The sequence below is a fragment of the Artemia sp. Qi Xiang Cuo genome, chromosome 10 (genome assembly GCF_049724085.1).
Source record: "Artemia sp. Qi Xiang Cuo chromosome 10, ASM4972408v1, whole genome shotgun sequence".
Classification (NCBI taxonomy): Eukaryota; Metazoa; Arthropoda; class Branchiopoda; order Anostraca; family Artemiidae; genus Artemia; species Artemia sp. Qi Xiang Cuo.
In genome coordinates, this window is record NC_142803.1 from 40408588 (window position 1) to 40425613 (window position 17026).

At 34.6% G+C, this 17026-nt stretch overlaps 1 protein-coding gene across 1 annotated transcript in view; it reads right to left on the reverse strand.

The window, feature by feature from the left end:
* Positions 1–665: 665 nt before the first annotated feature.
* Positions 666–17026, reverse strand: part of LOC148947766 (leukotriene A-4 hydrolase-like) — a 294121-nt gene continuing 277760 nt past the window's right edge. The window contains exon 13 of the mRNA XM_089095421.1: positions 666–773. Within this exon, the coding sequence (XP_088951547.1) occupies positions 703–773 (71 nt within the window). The 3' untranslated portion in view covers positions 666–702. The remainder of the gene's footprint in view (positions 774–17026) is intronic.

The following is a 17026-nucleotide window of genomic DNA, read 5'->3' on the forward strand; positions in this document are numbered from 1 at the left end:
TTATTGTATCAATTCCTTCATAGGACGGTCGTATCATCGCTTAGAATATATATGACTTTATTAATTTTAACTTTATGCATACCCCAATATTAAGCGGTCTGGAAATTTTAACCAATTTAACAACTAATTTTCTTACGACCCCGTTCAAAAATATACAATGGACAGTATGGCAATAAATATTTATTGGAAATATAAAAGCTTGACATTCTTATAAGTGTCATTAGTAATGAGATTAGTCATAAATTGATAAATGGGAGTTCTTCTAGAATGATGATGACGATGATGAATTTAATTATGTCTAATTTATTTCATGTGAATATTCTCTGTTATTTCTCAAGAAATCTGAAGAATTCATGTAGGGGGACCATGATTTTCTTGATCTTTTGTTTTTTCGTCGTGATATCTTCCTTGTATGTCGTAACTCCTTTTCCAAGACCATCGTTGTGATTTTGAGTTTTTATGGGGTTATAAGGGCACCCTTTTTTCCTCTAGTTTCTTACTTAACCAATCTAAAATCTCCATTATAATCTCCATTGTATTTGAATTCATTTCATTCAATATGTTCCTCCTCGTCTCCTTCAGATTCACCTCATTTATTCTAATGTCCACATGTTTTAAACTGATACGAGTTGTCAACTCATTCGAGTTGACAAAATCATGATAGTGGCCTTTAAAGATGATACAATCGCAGTAAAAAGCCATTTATATTTCAATATTTCCATCTACCACAAGGTAATTTGAAACTAGCTGCGTGATTACTTCTGGTAACAAGTCTAAAAAACAAAAGCAAATGTTAAGATTGAAGATGTTTATTGCTTAAAGTTAACTATTACAAATCCATAAACATAATGCTTAGGACATTTTTGTAGTTTTGGAGTATCAAAATTTAAATACAATCGCAGTTAAAAGATATTTCTCTTTCAATATTTCATATATCATAACTTAATTTGAAACTAGCTATGTGATTTCTTCCAGTAACCGGTCTAAAAATATAAGGAAATGTTATACTTAAAGATGTTTATTGCTTAAAGTTCACTGTTACACATCCATAAACATATTGCTTTGGATATTTTTGTAGTGTTGGAGTATCAAAAAATTAATAAAAAGAAATCACTTTTGCATTGAACAAACTCAGCTACATGGTAAATTCCGAGTCTTTCTAATTGATAACTGGGTATTAAAAATTAATAGAAAAGCACTTTTGCTACACACATGCACCCACATTTAATTTACTTTCTTTTATAGCTTCGACATTAGCAGCTGATCACACGCTATAGTGTCACTCATTTTTAGTCCTCAAAAAGGACTTTTGGGTAATTTTTTTGTTCAATTGTCAAGGTTAGATGTACTTAAAGCATTACCGCTTCTCCATTCTTTTCGATAAAAGAAGCAAAAGTTCAGGTCTTCGAATATCTGATACATTTTTTCTTATCAGGTATCTTCTTAAGCATCAATTGAGTAAAATAACTAACTTTATCTAACAGGGTCATGAACTGAATGCTGGTATATCTCATTATTGAAGACCTCCAAATTGAATAATGGAAGGCTCTTATCACATTCTTCTGTCAGAAACTTAACCGTTGGGACATTTCCTTTAGCATAAACTGCTTGCACACCAAAAAAACTACATTTTTCTTGAATTTCATCTTGTACCTTTTCTTATTTCATAGCCCTTTTCTTTGCATGGTCCTATGATTTGATCATAAAAGCTACTTCGACTTATAGAATGTAATGTTGCATGTCATCGTTTTTTTTATCACATTTGAACATATTGTATTTGAGATTCCATTTTTAGGAAATTGTATTTGAGATTTGAGATTCCATTTTTAGTTCACTACATTCTTCATCTAATAATACAAATGCCGCTTCAAAAATGACACCAGACGAGGAATGTTTCAATCCGATATACTCTAAGTCAGTTACACCGAACAACTTAAAAACTAATGAAAAATAAAAGAAAAATCAATGTTGACACACTGAACGCATTTCCTTCTTCGTTGATTTGCATTATATATATATATATATATATATATATATATATAAAAAAAAAAAAAAAAAATATAAATATATATATATAATATATATATATATATATATATATATATATATATATATATATATATATATATATATATATATATATATATATATATATATATATATATATATATATATATATATATATATATATATATATATATATATATATATATATATATATATATATATATATATATATATATATATATATATATATATATATATATATATATATATATATATATATATATATATATATATATATATATATATATATATATATATATATATATAGTGGGTTATTTTTACCCCTTACAACAGATTTGTCGGTATAGAACAATTCTTTCTAAAGAAAGAAAACAATTATTAGTTACAACGATAAAGAGTATTATAATCTGCGTTATTTTTATTCAAAACTCTAGTGTTCTATGTACTAATTTAGAGCTTTTTATTCAAGAATCTAGTGATTTTCCATCGGGTGGTGTGATTAGACTTTGGTCGTCTGTATTACAAAATTACCCTACTATTTGCAATTGAATTAGTTTTTCTTTCAAATACGAGTAAGGATCAACTTAAAAAATCAAAAACGGGGAACAATGTCACCAGTGAGGATTGGGGAATTTTTTCCCCCTAAGAGCAGCATAAAGTGCTATTTCACTTCTTTTTAATGCTGATTTCAAAGAGCTTAAAACCTATGTGTGGCCTAAATCTTTCAGCCTTCGCTATTTTCAAGAAGTGATGTTAGGTTAACTATAATGAAATACTTAGTTTACACAATACTACAGTTTATATAATTATATAATTTGGGCTATATATTTGCACATTAGTGGGGGGAGTAGAAATTTTTTCAAAAGACAAACAAATTATTCTTATAATTATCATGAGTTGAATAAACCCCACTATAAACTTTTAATAGTGTAAACAAACCAGGGTAAAAATTAAAGAGAAGGCTGTATTTCATATATATTGCATATAAATGTATCTGTCAAGTAAGCCATTCAGAGCAAATTGTTGCAAAGCTCATTTGTATTTTTAAAAGTCATAGTTCACTCGAAACTTATACCAGAAGTCTGCTTTGCTTCAAAATGAACATTCGATACTCCCGTACAATTCAGAAAACACTCAAGCAGTGATGTTAGGTTAATTGTAATAAAATACTTAGTTTATACAGTACTATAGCATATATAATAATAAAATTTGTGCTATATATTTGCACATTAGTGGGTAGAGTTAAAATTTTTTTTTCAAAAGACAAAGAAATTTTTCATATAGTTGTTATGAATTGAAGAAACTTTACTATCAATTTCTAATAATATAAACAAACCGCCCGTTATTTTTAATATATATCCACTCATTATCAAGGAGGCACACTTGTGCCTCTATAAAGAGGCGACCCAAAACAATGTTAAGCGATTTCAGGTCCTAGAGGTCGCAGAGAGACGGCGGTAATTGCATTTTGTAGCCCAAGCTCAAACTAAGAAACTAGCAAAATTTCATCCTCCTCCGACTTTATCTTCATGGGGTAAACTGGACCGGAAGTTTCGACCCTCCCACCACAGCCCCCCTTTAACGTTGTCCGATTGGGCTGAAATTTAGAGGTTAAGCTTTTCTAGGGCCCGGGAGCCTATCCTCGAAATTTCAGCTCAATCCGATCACTCCTTCCCTGTTTTCAAAAAACCAAATATAGCCACTTGAAATTCATCATTTCTTTTTTTTCTTAGCCACGCCTACAGGCCACAGTTGGCAACTGATCGGGAGGAATGAGGACTCATTCGAAGCAGAATTCGACCTGTTAGGGCCTTTTGATATTTTCAGACTGAAAAAATTATCCTCCGAATTTACATTTACGAAAAACCTCGTTTTGCTATAAGAACCCGCTATAAGGGGGCTAGCCCGCGAAAACGCGGGCTAGCCCGCAAGCGATTTCCGGTCCTAGCGGTCGCAGAGAGACAGCGGTAATCGCATTTTGTAGCCCAAGCTCAAACTAAGAAACGTGCAAAATTTCACCCCCTCCGACTTTATCAAGGAGGCACACTTGTGCCTCTATAAAGAGGCGACCCACCACAATGTTAAGCGATTTCAGGTCCTAGAGGCCGCAGATAGACGGCGGCAATCGCATTTTGTAGCCCAAGCTCAAACTAAGACACGTGCAAAATTTCATCCTCCTCCGACTTTGTCTTCATGGGGTAAACTGGGCCGGAAGTTTCGACCCTCCCACCACAGCCCCCCTTTGACGTTGTCCGATTGGGCTGAAATTTAGAAGTTAGGCTTTACTAGGGCTCGGGAGCTTGTCCTCGAAATTTCAGCTCAATCAGATTACTCCTTCCCTGTTTTCAAAAAATCAAATATAGTCACTTAAAATTCATTTATCTTTTTTTTGTTATCCACGCTTACAGGCCACAGTTGGCAACTGATCCGGGTTAATGAGCACTCATTCGAAGCAGAATTTAACCTTTTAGGGCCTTTTGATATTTTCAGACCGAAAAAATTATCCCCCGAATTTACATTTACGGAAAACCTCGTTTTCCTATAATAGCCCATGTTAATTTTTCCCACCACAATCCCCCTTTAACGTTGTTTGATCGGGCTGAAATTTATAGAAAAACTTTTCCTGGGGCCTGGGAGCTTATCCTCGAAATTTTAGCTCAATCTGATCACTCCTTCCCTGTTTTCCAAAAACCAAATATCAAGTTTTATGGGGATTTGCTTGCTTTAAAAAATAGATTAACTTTGCTAAAAAACAATTATAATTATGTCTCTTTAGTCCAGCGGTCAAGACTCCTGACTGTCAGGCGGAAAACCCGGGTTCGATTCACCGTCAGAGGAAATGTTTTATATACTGAATTTACAGTTTAAAAAAGAAACTCAGTTTCTTTTTTAAATAACTCCTGACACGATCAGCAAACAGTTAGTCAAGCAATATTAAGCGATAAACTGTACAAAAACGTGCAAAAATTATTTGAAAAAAACTACGTTTTCTAAAGAGTTAAAGAGGCTGAGTTACAAGGTCGAACCTTAAAACGTACAGGGATTAGGAGGCACAGTGGGGGGGCTGCCACCCCCCAAACCCCCCGCTTTCGCAGCCTTTAAATAAAAAAAAAAGTTTTTTAAACTGAAAGTAAGGAGCGACATTAAATCTTAAAACGAACAGAAATTATTCCGTATATGAAAGGGGCTGTGCCCTCCTCAACGCCTCGCTCTTTACGCTAAAGTTCGACTTTCTCACAACTCTTTTTTTTAAACAATAAAAACTTTAGCGTAAAGAGCGAGGCGTTGAGGAGGGCACAGCCCCTTTCATATACGGAATAATTTCTGTTCGTTCTAAGATTTAATGTCGCTCCTTACTTTCAGTTTAAAAAACTATTTTTTTATTTAAAGGCTGCGAAAGCGGGGGGTGTGGGGGGCAGCAGCCCCCCAACTGTGCCTCCTAATCCCTGTACGTTTTAAGGTTCGACCTTGTAACTCAGCCTCTTTAACTCTTTAGAAAACGTAGTTTTTTTCAAATAATTTATAATATATATCTTGTCAAATAAACGAGTATAATCAAACTTTTCTCTCTGAATTCGAACAGGATTGCCAGAACTGACAGAGTTCAATAACGAAATTGGCAGAATTCTAACACCTCTCTGTAACTAGGTCAAATTCCTGAAGGAACAATATCCATGATTAGCTTCTGTTCCATTCCAGTACACAGGCAAGACTAATTTCTTTGGTCGGTTTAATTTCGTCTTATGCTCGGATGTAAACATCCTACACGGTCGGAATATATAGTTTTCTGGTTAGTTTACAGAATACATTAGTCTTGCTGGTGCACTGGCAAGGTTTAGTGTCCATATAAGGCTATATCTTCTGTATAAATGGTCTTGATGCGGATCTTGAAGCCAGACCTCTACCCCCTCCCCTACTTACATCCTCTACATCTGCAAATAGAAAATAATTGGAGTCACTGAAAAACAAGAAGGTATATGCACATTAAAGTTAATTTTCTAAATGAAAAAAGAAATCATTGAAATATAAAATAGGACTTGAGTTTATAATAGGATTTGAGTATAACTAGATAGATTAAAAAGATTATAGTTTGATAATTGTACCATGAGTAAAATGCGATGTATTTAAAATACCAAAATAAAGTTCCTTCTTTCTAAAGATAATTCCGATTTCCTATAATTAAGTTAAACGGAGTTTCAAAAATGAAGTCCTTAATCAACAAAGCGAAAAAGTGCAGTAACCCCAGACAAAGAACAGCACTATCCAGGCTTAAGATTTCGCTAAGAGAGTGAGAAATAAAAAATATGCTACGTATGATATTTCTAAGGAAGTTTAAATGGCAAAAAACCGTGTGAACTCTTGAATCATCAAAACTATTTAAAAATATTCATTGGACGAAAGATTTACATCCTTGGTCCTCTTGAGCCAATGGCGAGCCAGTCCTCATGGCGCAGGACTGAAAAGCTATGTTTTGATAGTGGGGTAGATGTGCTTTTTAAGATGATTCGTAAGTCAGATTAGGAGGAATTCGTAAGTCAGATTAGGAGGAATTCGTAAATCAGATTTGGAAGGAATCGTAATGTAGAATCTGGACCATTCAGACGGAATTCTTATATTCTTTCATCGTTGTCACCATTATTGTCTTTTGAAGTGACCCATTGCTGTGCAACTAAGTATGTAAGTTCAATAAATCTATTGCCTTTTTTATCTGTGTTTATTTCATTTTATATGTCTGTATTTAGTCTAGCCCAATGATAGGTAATTAGTTCGTATATCTCCAAGGTAAACGCTCCCAACGGAATCTGATCTCCAGATAGCTCGAGAAAAAAAGAGGCCACATTTATATGCCTACGTATTCAATTTTCTCCCATTAATTGAGAGCGGCGCTAGCCTAGTTGACACAATCTTTAGCGCTGTAACCGGCGCTATCGGAGAAATTACAAGGTGTAAGCTCACGACCCATGGGCATAATATCGCCTTTGACGCGGTCAGTATTTAATACCGCATTTAGTATAAGCCAAATAATTTTTCTTTTGCTAGAAATGGCACAGTCGGAAATTGGAGGAAAAATTGCGAACTAGTTACGCTATAACCTTTGTAATTCGAATTTAATTATTATAGAGATACAGACATATAAAAAAAGTGATTAGGCCTATAACCGCTAGGCTACGACAGAAAAACCCTTATATCTCATAGGAGATAATAGCATCCCCCAAAATAGGTTAAGTAAAAATAAATTTATTTTCGATCGATTCAAAAAAAAATGGGCGAAATGAACGATTTATTAATAGTACAGAAGTTAGTCGCGAAAAAAATAGAGATAGCAAAGTCTATACCAGAGTACAATGGTCAATCAGATATTGACTAATTTAATATCCAATTGACCCAGTTCATACAACTAACAAAAACAGACGTTGGAGCGTTAAAAGACATGCTCCTACTACGATTAAAAGGCCAGGCCTTGACCTTTATAAAACAGATCGAACATACCATAGGCAATAACGCCAACTTGCCAATAAATACGGTTGATGACTTGTTAAAAGCATTCAAAGAGAGATTTATAGAAACCAGTTCAATAAATAAATTAAAACACGGAGCAGTGAGTTTTGACTTTTCACAGAATATAAGAGAATACCTTGATAATATACGCATTTCTTTAGAGGCAAAATACGGAAGCGGTTCGGGATAACTGTATGAAAATATCATACTAAATACCTTTTTGCAAGGGCTACCCCCAAAACTATATAGAGTGGTAATATCCAAAAATATTCAGACGTTGGATTTTGCAGTTCAGGAGGTAGAGCGATTGATCTAAGTGGATACGATGGTCGTTAATCATAGTAAAGCAAAAATAAATAGCCTAGGCGATTCAAACGCGAACCTAATCTTCAAGGGCGATCAGGCATCCCCCAATTTCTTTTCAAGGAATAACTCCCCAGTGGCGCAAAGAAACAAAACACCAAAACCCACTAGGCAGAAAACAGTACTTTTTAAGCCAATTAAACAATCTAATTATGGAAATAACCCTACAATAATAAGGTGCTATAATTGTAATCGTGTTGGCCATATCGCCAGAGAGTGCCATTATGTCACCAATCGCATACCATGAATTGCTGTCAGTAACACGCAAAATTACGTCAACCATTTGTTCGGAAGAACAAATTTTAGCACCGGTCGTGTAATAGGCTATAGCCAGGGGGGATTGCACCAATCAGTACCTTACAATACGTACCAACCAAATTTGTATAATCCTCTCCCCGACGGATAAATTAATTACCGATGTGAAAACCCAGATACTCGCCAAAGCCAATATACTGCAAAAATACCATATAAAAATCATGAAAATTTGCCGATGGGAAATGAAAATTTTGCAAGCCAACGGCATTGGCTGTCAACGCTAGCAAGCGGCACCGACACGAGACATTCACATTACCATAATAATATATGGAGAAAACAGACTGACGTAAATCAATTAAATATGCCTACGAAAGCTAATACGTCTGAATATCTATTACAGGCACTGACAAATGAAGTAAATCCTCAGGGAAACGTTTCAGGCCCCTCAGAAATATAAATTGGACCCAGAGGGTGCCCGAAATATTTAATAGGTCCAAGACAATATTAGTGCCTTCTTCTAGTGATATTAATAACAAGTTACCTATATTTAATGATTTCTGTGTAGAAAATGTTTATTTTAAGGCTTTGATTGACTCAGGTGCAACAATTAGTATCATAAACTCTTGCGTATTCAATATGTTGCCTCTGCATATCAGGCGACAGAGGAACCCTAATAATCCCAATTTAACAAGTGTGACAGGTCATAAATTAAATGCAAAAGGGTCAATTTGCCTAAACGTAAAAAGAGACAATAGAACCTTTATGACAAATTTTATTATATGTGATAATTTCCCATATGAGGCTATAATAGGCGCAAATTTTCTAAGGTCTAATAAAATACTATTAGACGTGGCTAATGAGAGGCTTGTCTACCCAGCTAAGGTAGGGGAAGATATTTCTACCTTAAGAAATCGTGACAGAGGTTACGAATACAACGTAACAGTAAACACAATTTCTGGTGGTATAATGTCGCAGTTTTTTGATCCTCATGTCTCGCAAAGACATGGCATAATTGGAAATTTGTTCAATTACCCTGAGAGACATTGCAGAAATGAAGTAAACTTAAATAATAAAAGTATTGAACCTGCGACAATAAAAATAGGAGATATGTGACAATACAGATCAAATAAAATTAAGAAAATAGCGGGACTATGGAAGAACATAGTAAAACCCAACGTGACTCCGCAAGATGCAGCAATGGCGCAGCATAGCGCCAGTATGAATCTAATAAACAATGAAAATAAAGAGAAATATTACGGATTCGTGATACGGAAAACAAAAGTCCCTCCCAAAACGATGCAAGTAATTCAAATATCACAGATGATTGAACCAGTGATTAGTAAATCAGAAATATGGTTTGCGACACCGTCTGAAATACCTGAAAATCTGTTATGCGAGGAACAGATTATTCTTATGAAAAAGGAGAAGGTTTTATTTGGGTAACCAATAACCATGAAAATGATACAATTACAATTTGAAAGGGGACGTGTTTAGTTCAAATCCAGGTTTTAACGGAGAATGATTTAAATAGATGGGAAAATTCTAAAAGAAACTTAGTTAACGGTATAAAAACTTCAAATAACAAATATCCTTTAACTAAATCGCAATTTTTAAAAAAATTTAATATGGATCATATTACGGACTTGGAACTTAAGAAAAAATTATGCGAATTATTATGGAATTTTAAGGATGTATTCTCTGCATCTGAATATGACATCGGGATAATACATTTTTACGAACATTCATTTTTAACGACTGGTAATCCCGTAGCACAACAGCCATATCGTGTGCCACATAAGAACAAAGAGTGTTTAAAAAATAAAATCCATGAAGTAGAAAAAAAAACGAAATTATACGCCAAATTATAAGTCCGTATGGCGCACCAGTGATCCGAGCATCAAAAAAAAATGGTGATATTAGACTCTTAGTAGACTATAGAGGCCTCAACAAACAAGTAGTTAGCGATAAATTTCCTCTACCAAGAATAGATGAAATTCTTGACTCAATTTCAAGCAAAAACAAAATTTTTACTTCTTTGGACCTTAACCAAGGCTACCACCAAGTGAAACTAGCCGAAAAGGATGTCCACAAAACTGCATTTTCAGCATCTGAATGTGGTTCATATGAATACTTAGGAGTACCATTTGGACTGAAAACAAGTTCAAGCGCGCTATGTAGACCCCTATTGCACCTGTTAAGAGGATTAAAGAATATAATTCATTTCGTCGACGATGTCATATGCGTGGGACAAAATGCTGAACAACACTTAGCAACGTTAGCTAAGGTGTTTAAGAAGTTCAGGCAAGGCAATTTAAAATGCCGGCCCGAGAAAGTAAATTTATTTAAACCTAAAATTAAATTTTTAGGAGTAGTAGTAACCCAGGGAGAGATATCCCCAGACCCTGATAAAATAAAATTTGTTGAAAACCTCAAGCCCCCCAGAACTATGAAAGAATTAAGGGGAGTTTTAGGCCTTACTGGCTACTTTAGAAAATTCGTACGCAATTACGCCCAAATTGCGAAACCCCTCACGGAATTAACTAAAGGGAACTCCCATAATGTTACCTGGTCCCAGGAAGCTCAAACGTCCCTAGACCATCTCGAAAAGTCACTCACTTCTGAACCAATATTATCACTCCCTGATTTCGAAAACGGAAGATTTGTGGTTACAACGGATGCTAGTTCAAAAGGCATTGGCGCAATTATTTCACAAATAATCCCGGTAGAAAACCCTAATTCTCTACAGGAAACGCCTGAACAAAATCAAATCGAAAAAGCTATATGCTATTCGAGTAAAACCTTATCAAAAGGTTAAAGTAGCTATTCCGCCACAAATTTAGAATCATTATCTATTATCCACCACCTGGACAAATTTAGACATTATTTAATTGGTAAAAAAATTTATACTACGATCAGACCATAAAAGCTTGCAGTACCTGCGCACATTTAAAAACCCCACGGGCATTCTAGCTATATGGATTATAAAAATCCAAGGCCTAGATTACGAATTTGAACATTTAAAGGGAAAACAAAACGCAGCTTGCGACTTTTTAAGTAGATACCCAGAAAATCTTCCATCGGAAGCTGAAGAAAATGAAGTTAACGCCATAATTGCTAAGAACAAACATGGATGTAAGAAAAACAAAGTCAAAGACGCAGTAAAAGAAAATAAAATTAACTATTTTCCCTTGTCTTTGGAAAATATAAAAAGAAAGCAAAAAAAGGGCGAAATTTGTGTAGCACTAATTGATTACTTTGTGAATGATGATGCGTTACCGGACAAATTCAAAACTCTTAGAACTGAGACAGATAATTTTTACTATGATCTTGATGAAGAAATACTATGTAGAATCGTGACTGCTGAGACAAACAGAAACCAAACTTCAATAATACCTGTATTAACACAAAACTTGATGGGGTCTGCATTTGAATATTTTAATTCAGAGACAGTTGGACATTTAGGAGTTGTGAAAACGTTCCATAAGTTAAAACAATATTTTTACGTACAATCTGCACTGACAAAACTTAAAGAATTTGTAATTACATGCGAAGTATGTAACTTGAGAAAAATCCCCTCAGCTTATCCAAATCCTCCAATGGGAAGGATCCCGGTAGCAAAGCACCCCTGCGATATTATCTCATTTGACCTATACGGTAAAAGTGGACGCCCATCTGTTTCTATCAGAAGTCATAATTGCATTATTTCAACTAAAGATCTTTTTCCCAAATTTAACTTTGCAAAAGCATTAAAAAATCTAGGTGCTTATGCCACAAGTAAGGCATTAGCAATATTATTTTTACAATTTGGCATTCCTAATAAAATATTGAGTGACAACGGGAGCAGTTTTGTTTCGAAAGTGACAAAAGACTTGATGAGTTTTCTTAATATAGTGAAAATGGTGACAGCTCCGTACCACCCACAAGCTAATGGTAAAATAGAAAACTGGCATTAAATATTTTCGAACTTTTTAAGTATTTATACAAAAGACAACAGGAACGACTGGGATAAATTCTTACCTTATTTAACTAACGTAATCAATACTGCTTATTCCGAAACAACCAAAGACAATCCATTTTATTTTCTTTTTGGTCGTGATTTTAGAATCCCGTATAATGAGATTATTGAATCTCAGCAGTGTTATCATAGCTCAGAAGATTACAAACAAGCATTCATAAATAGGATGAGGAAAACTTATAAAATAGTTAGGCAAGAGTTGGAAAAATGTAAAATAAACCAAGAGCTAAGAAACCAACCCAAAGTCAAGGGGAGTATAAGTTTCAAAGTACGAGACTTCGTTTACCTAAGGAACGAAGCAAAAACGGAAGGCAAAAAAATTTTCCAACAAAAATTCTGGACTGTACAGAATAGTCAAAAAGTACGATAACGAATATACTTTTAAAATGGAAAACCCCCATAGTGGAAGAACTTACAAGGCGCATGTTAGCCAAATAAAAAGAGCCAAATTTCCAGAGAGATGGGTATCACATCCCTCTTCTACTGATTCGTCAGATGCAGAAAACAAGCCCCCTAGGTCAAGATTGACAGAGCTAAAATCCTTTAAGTTAAAGCAAGTCTATTTCGAGAATGACAGGGATCTGGAAAACTTTGAATAATTTTTAGCTATGAAAAATTTAGTTATTCCAGAGAAAAAAATCACTAATAACAATAAGAATAAAAACGCCAAAAAGTCCAAAAAGTTATTCATCAGCGAGCGCAGGAGATTTAGATTATACAATATTTCCAAAAACCCAATTTTTCCCCGATAGAATTTCGACCCCATGTCCCCCCAAAAGATTTCCAGACGATATGGTTTTCCCTGCAACACCGATAGAAAGGCCCCTGTCTTTCGAGGAAGAATTAAACAGAGCTGTAGAAACACCCGGTATTACTGTAAAGAAAACTCCTCCCAAAAATTTAACTAAAACAAACCTACGAGAGGCTATGGATTTCATAAATTTTCCCATAAAAATGAATCAAAGTAAATTGCCCGGGAATAAAACTCCAAAGGATGACCAGCAAGGTCAATATCATGATATAACTGTGTCCAAGGTCAAACCTAAACAGTGGACTTCATGGAGGGAAACCCTAGTGCAAAAAATGCCCCATCCCCCTGAGGACATGGCCTTCCAACAATGGAGGAACCCCGAAAAAACTATTGATTCCTCCCAAAGCTCTCAAGAATCTTTCAAATCTCCCGAAGTGAAAACTCAAGACGAGGACGTAGGGAATAAACCTTCTACTTCAAGAGGAGTAGAAATTTACGAAGGAAGGGCAGGTGATACGTCAAAAAGTGCCACCTCTAAAAGTTCTAATCCGGATTCGTGGGAAACTAGTTCCGAAGAGTCTGACGTCGAATCAGACCATATAGTAGTTAAAGAAATAGGAAAATCAAGACCGACCTCAGCAGCCGCACACGGGAAACAAACGAAATTAAAAGGGCAAGAATTTTTGAAAAAACAATACAAAAAGTTTGATCTTATTTCGTTATAAAAACCAAAAAATAAAAAACCGCGAGAAACAGAGGAGAAAATAACGACAGTCAGGTAGAACGGTTAAAAAACCTGACAAATGGAAATATCCCTAATTAATGTAAAGACAAATTTCAAAGATAATAAATTTAACACCATAATAAATTTAAAAGTGTGCAATTAAATTTAACAATTCAATATTAATGAAAAACAAAAAATAATACGAGTGAGGTCCCGTGTGGCACATTCTGCCTACTAGGTTACGAAAAATTAACTATACCCCTATAAATGTGAATTAATCAGTCGGACAACCTATAACGTACCCAGTTATTGAGATCAATAACGGAATTTATATCATGGGGAGGGGAGGTTCGGTCTCCCCTACTGACCATGTTTTCAAAGACAATATCATCGATCCTATGCGTGTTGTTATTATACTTGGTCATTGGACACCAGGTGTAAGAACAACACGTAGGGAATCGTATGGAATTGAGCTATATTTCTACAAAATGATCCACGGAAAACGTCCCCTACTCAGTATTAAGTTACGTAATCAAATCTAAATAGATGGACCAAGTTTTGTGGGAAGCCTGGGGGGGAAACTCAAGGCCCATGTAGCTTTTAATTTGTTGGGTTTTGGCGGTCTCGTCCCTCGGATTTTCTATGAAAAAATCGACCCATGTCCTAACTAAGATGGATGTTATCCAAAACAAGAAATTATCAGTACAGAAGCGTCTAATTATATGAAATATTTTGTGTTAGTGCAGATTATAACTATTTTAGGCCTACACATAAAATAGGATACCAGTGTAATTACATGATGCACGCTTGCTTATTCATGTGTTTCTTACTCGAGAAATATAATTTAAAAATTAAATTGCATAACGATTACTAGCTATGCTTTAAAGCTATATCTCAACCAGTCATAGAGTTATATCACGACCAGAATAAAGCTCGGGAGTCCTAACTTTACCTTCCTAACCTATCTAATCATAAAATATTTATTCTCTTTTACGCCTACAAATCAGTTTTCTTTGGCCAATGCCACAAAATGATTGCATATAAAGTGCCTTTGAAAAAAATAAATAAAAATATAATAATAACAAAGCAGTAAACAAACGGTTTTTGCGAAAAATGGGTACAATTAATGATAAATTTATTCTAGAAACAAAAAATAAGATGAGGCTTAAGAATATCATCATAATCCTCGTTGTTCACGCAGTGGCCCAAGATATTGTAAAACATGGAGTAATATCCAAGCAGGAAAAGTCATTGCTAGCTAGCCATGACGCCTGGAAGATCTTTATGAAATTGAACCCCAAATCCTTCGAGACCTTGTTTCAAGAAGTAACAAGACTAGAAAGAAACACGAATGAGCTCAAAGAACCGACCAATTTCTGGTGGAACATGCTATTGGCCGTACGTTTCGTATTCGCAACCTCCCTGACCATAAGAACCCTATTGACTTGTAATTACGGAAAAATCCATAGACTAAGAAGACGAAAACCAAGAGAAGAACAGGGGAAACAGCTGAAATGCAGAGGTTAAACCCGGAGCCCACTGAGAACGTCTAATACAAAAAATATGGAAGATACTAAAAAACAAGTGGGAAGAGAGGTCTCCATTCGTCCTCGCTATACCTTTTTCCCTCATTGTAGTGTCGTTTACGTAAAGCCGTGCGGTTACGAAGCTGCACATGCTTTTCTTATACAGCATTGACGTGCGTGAACAATGCAGGCATGAAATATGTTGTAAAATTAGACCTCAAAAATTAACCATGTAGCATAAACTCTGTTTAAATGATTATTTTAAATATATTGTAAAATTAACTAAGCGTTGAAAGAAGTTAAAATAATGTGTATCTAGTAGTATATATTAGACAGTATAATAAGAGGCCATACTTAAAGTTGAAGAATTGGTATTTTACAAGAAGCTCCTATGTATTGAATTTCCCAATGGGAACAATATTAATTTATCATAACCCAATTAATGCGTGAATTATTGTATGAGTGTTTACTTCAAAGAACGTGTGATTCTGCCGCGTTGTTTTTATTACAGAAAGTAAATGGACACATTGGTTATTGAGCATTACAATGAGCTGCCCAGTACAGATACAACCTAGTAGAATCTATTTTCATCATATCTCAACCAACGAAGAGTACTCACCATAGACTCCAGGGAATTTTCATCCCAGCTTCATCTACGAAAACAACAGTTACCTTCGATCGTCGTTTCTTCGACCATGAACCATATTACGTATCAGGTAACACTATATTTGAAGTTTAATTCTGAGAACCCCATCGATCAATACAAGATAAACGATATTTAACGATATTTGAAGTTAAATGATATTTAAAGACATTTGAAGATATTTGAAGCTGAAGTTAGAGACAATTTGAAGTTTAATTCTGAAAACCCCATCGATCAATACAAGATAAACGATATTTAACGATATATGAAGTTAAATGATATTTAAAGACATTTGAAGATATTTGAATCTGAGGTTAGAGACAATTTGAAGTTTAATTCTGAGAACCCCATCGATCAATACAAGATAAACGATATTTAACGATATTTGAAGTTAAACGATCTTTGAAGATGTTTGAAGTTGAAGTTAAGGACAATATGTTAAAAGAGTCACTATAGTTTGATGACAACTCATTCCAAATCCAAACTTCAATTACCGCGTGATTAACCTAGGAATCACCGCAAAGGCTAATCGACGCAAGCCATGAACTAACAATTTTATAAAAGGCACAAATGAACAATTTTATTCGAGAATACATTCTCTATGTGCCTCAAAAAATCCTAAAAATGATATGCTGAGAAGAAAAACACCAACACCTGTAGTGGGAAGCATCATTTCCCAGTTAACTATTAGAGAAAACTTGTCGTGTGAAGATAATAAGGCTCGAACTGTTCCATGAAGAAGCCATAACGTATATGCTTCAAAATGTTTGCCAAGACAAAAAGAATGAAGGACAATAATTTACAACAGAAGGGTGTAGTACACTAAGGACTCGAAGGTGATGAGTAAATGTGAATCTACATGTGTTACTTCCTAATAACTTGGACAATTCAAAAATCCCAATAGTGAAAGTGTTTTAAAAATTACAAGTGAACATGGTAAACACAATATAGTGTGTTTTAAATCGTTTTTGTATGTAGTGTTAGATGTCCAGAGAATTAGGTGTAGTATTATCATGTTATTCATTTAACGTAGTGTAGATAGAATGTAGTATGCCATATAGACAGCAAAATAAAAAAGGCCTTGTAAAAATTGAATTAAAAAAATCTTTAGTATAGTAGCTAGCCTAGAACCATGAATAATCTTAGTCCGGTAGATGAATTTTAGATAGGGATGTAGAATAAAATAAGAAAAGTAATAGAGAAAATTTTTAGCACTCCTGAT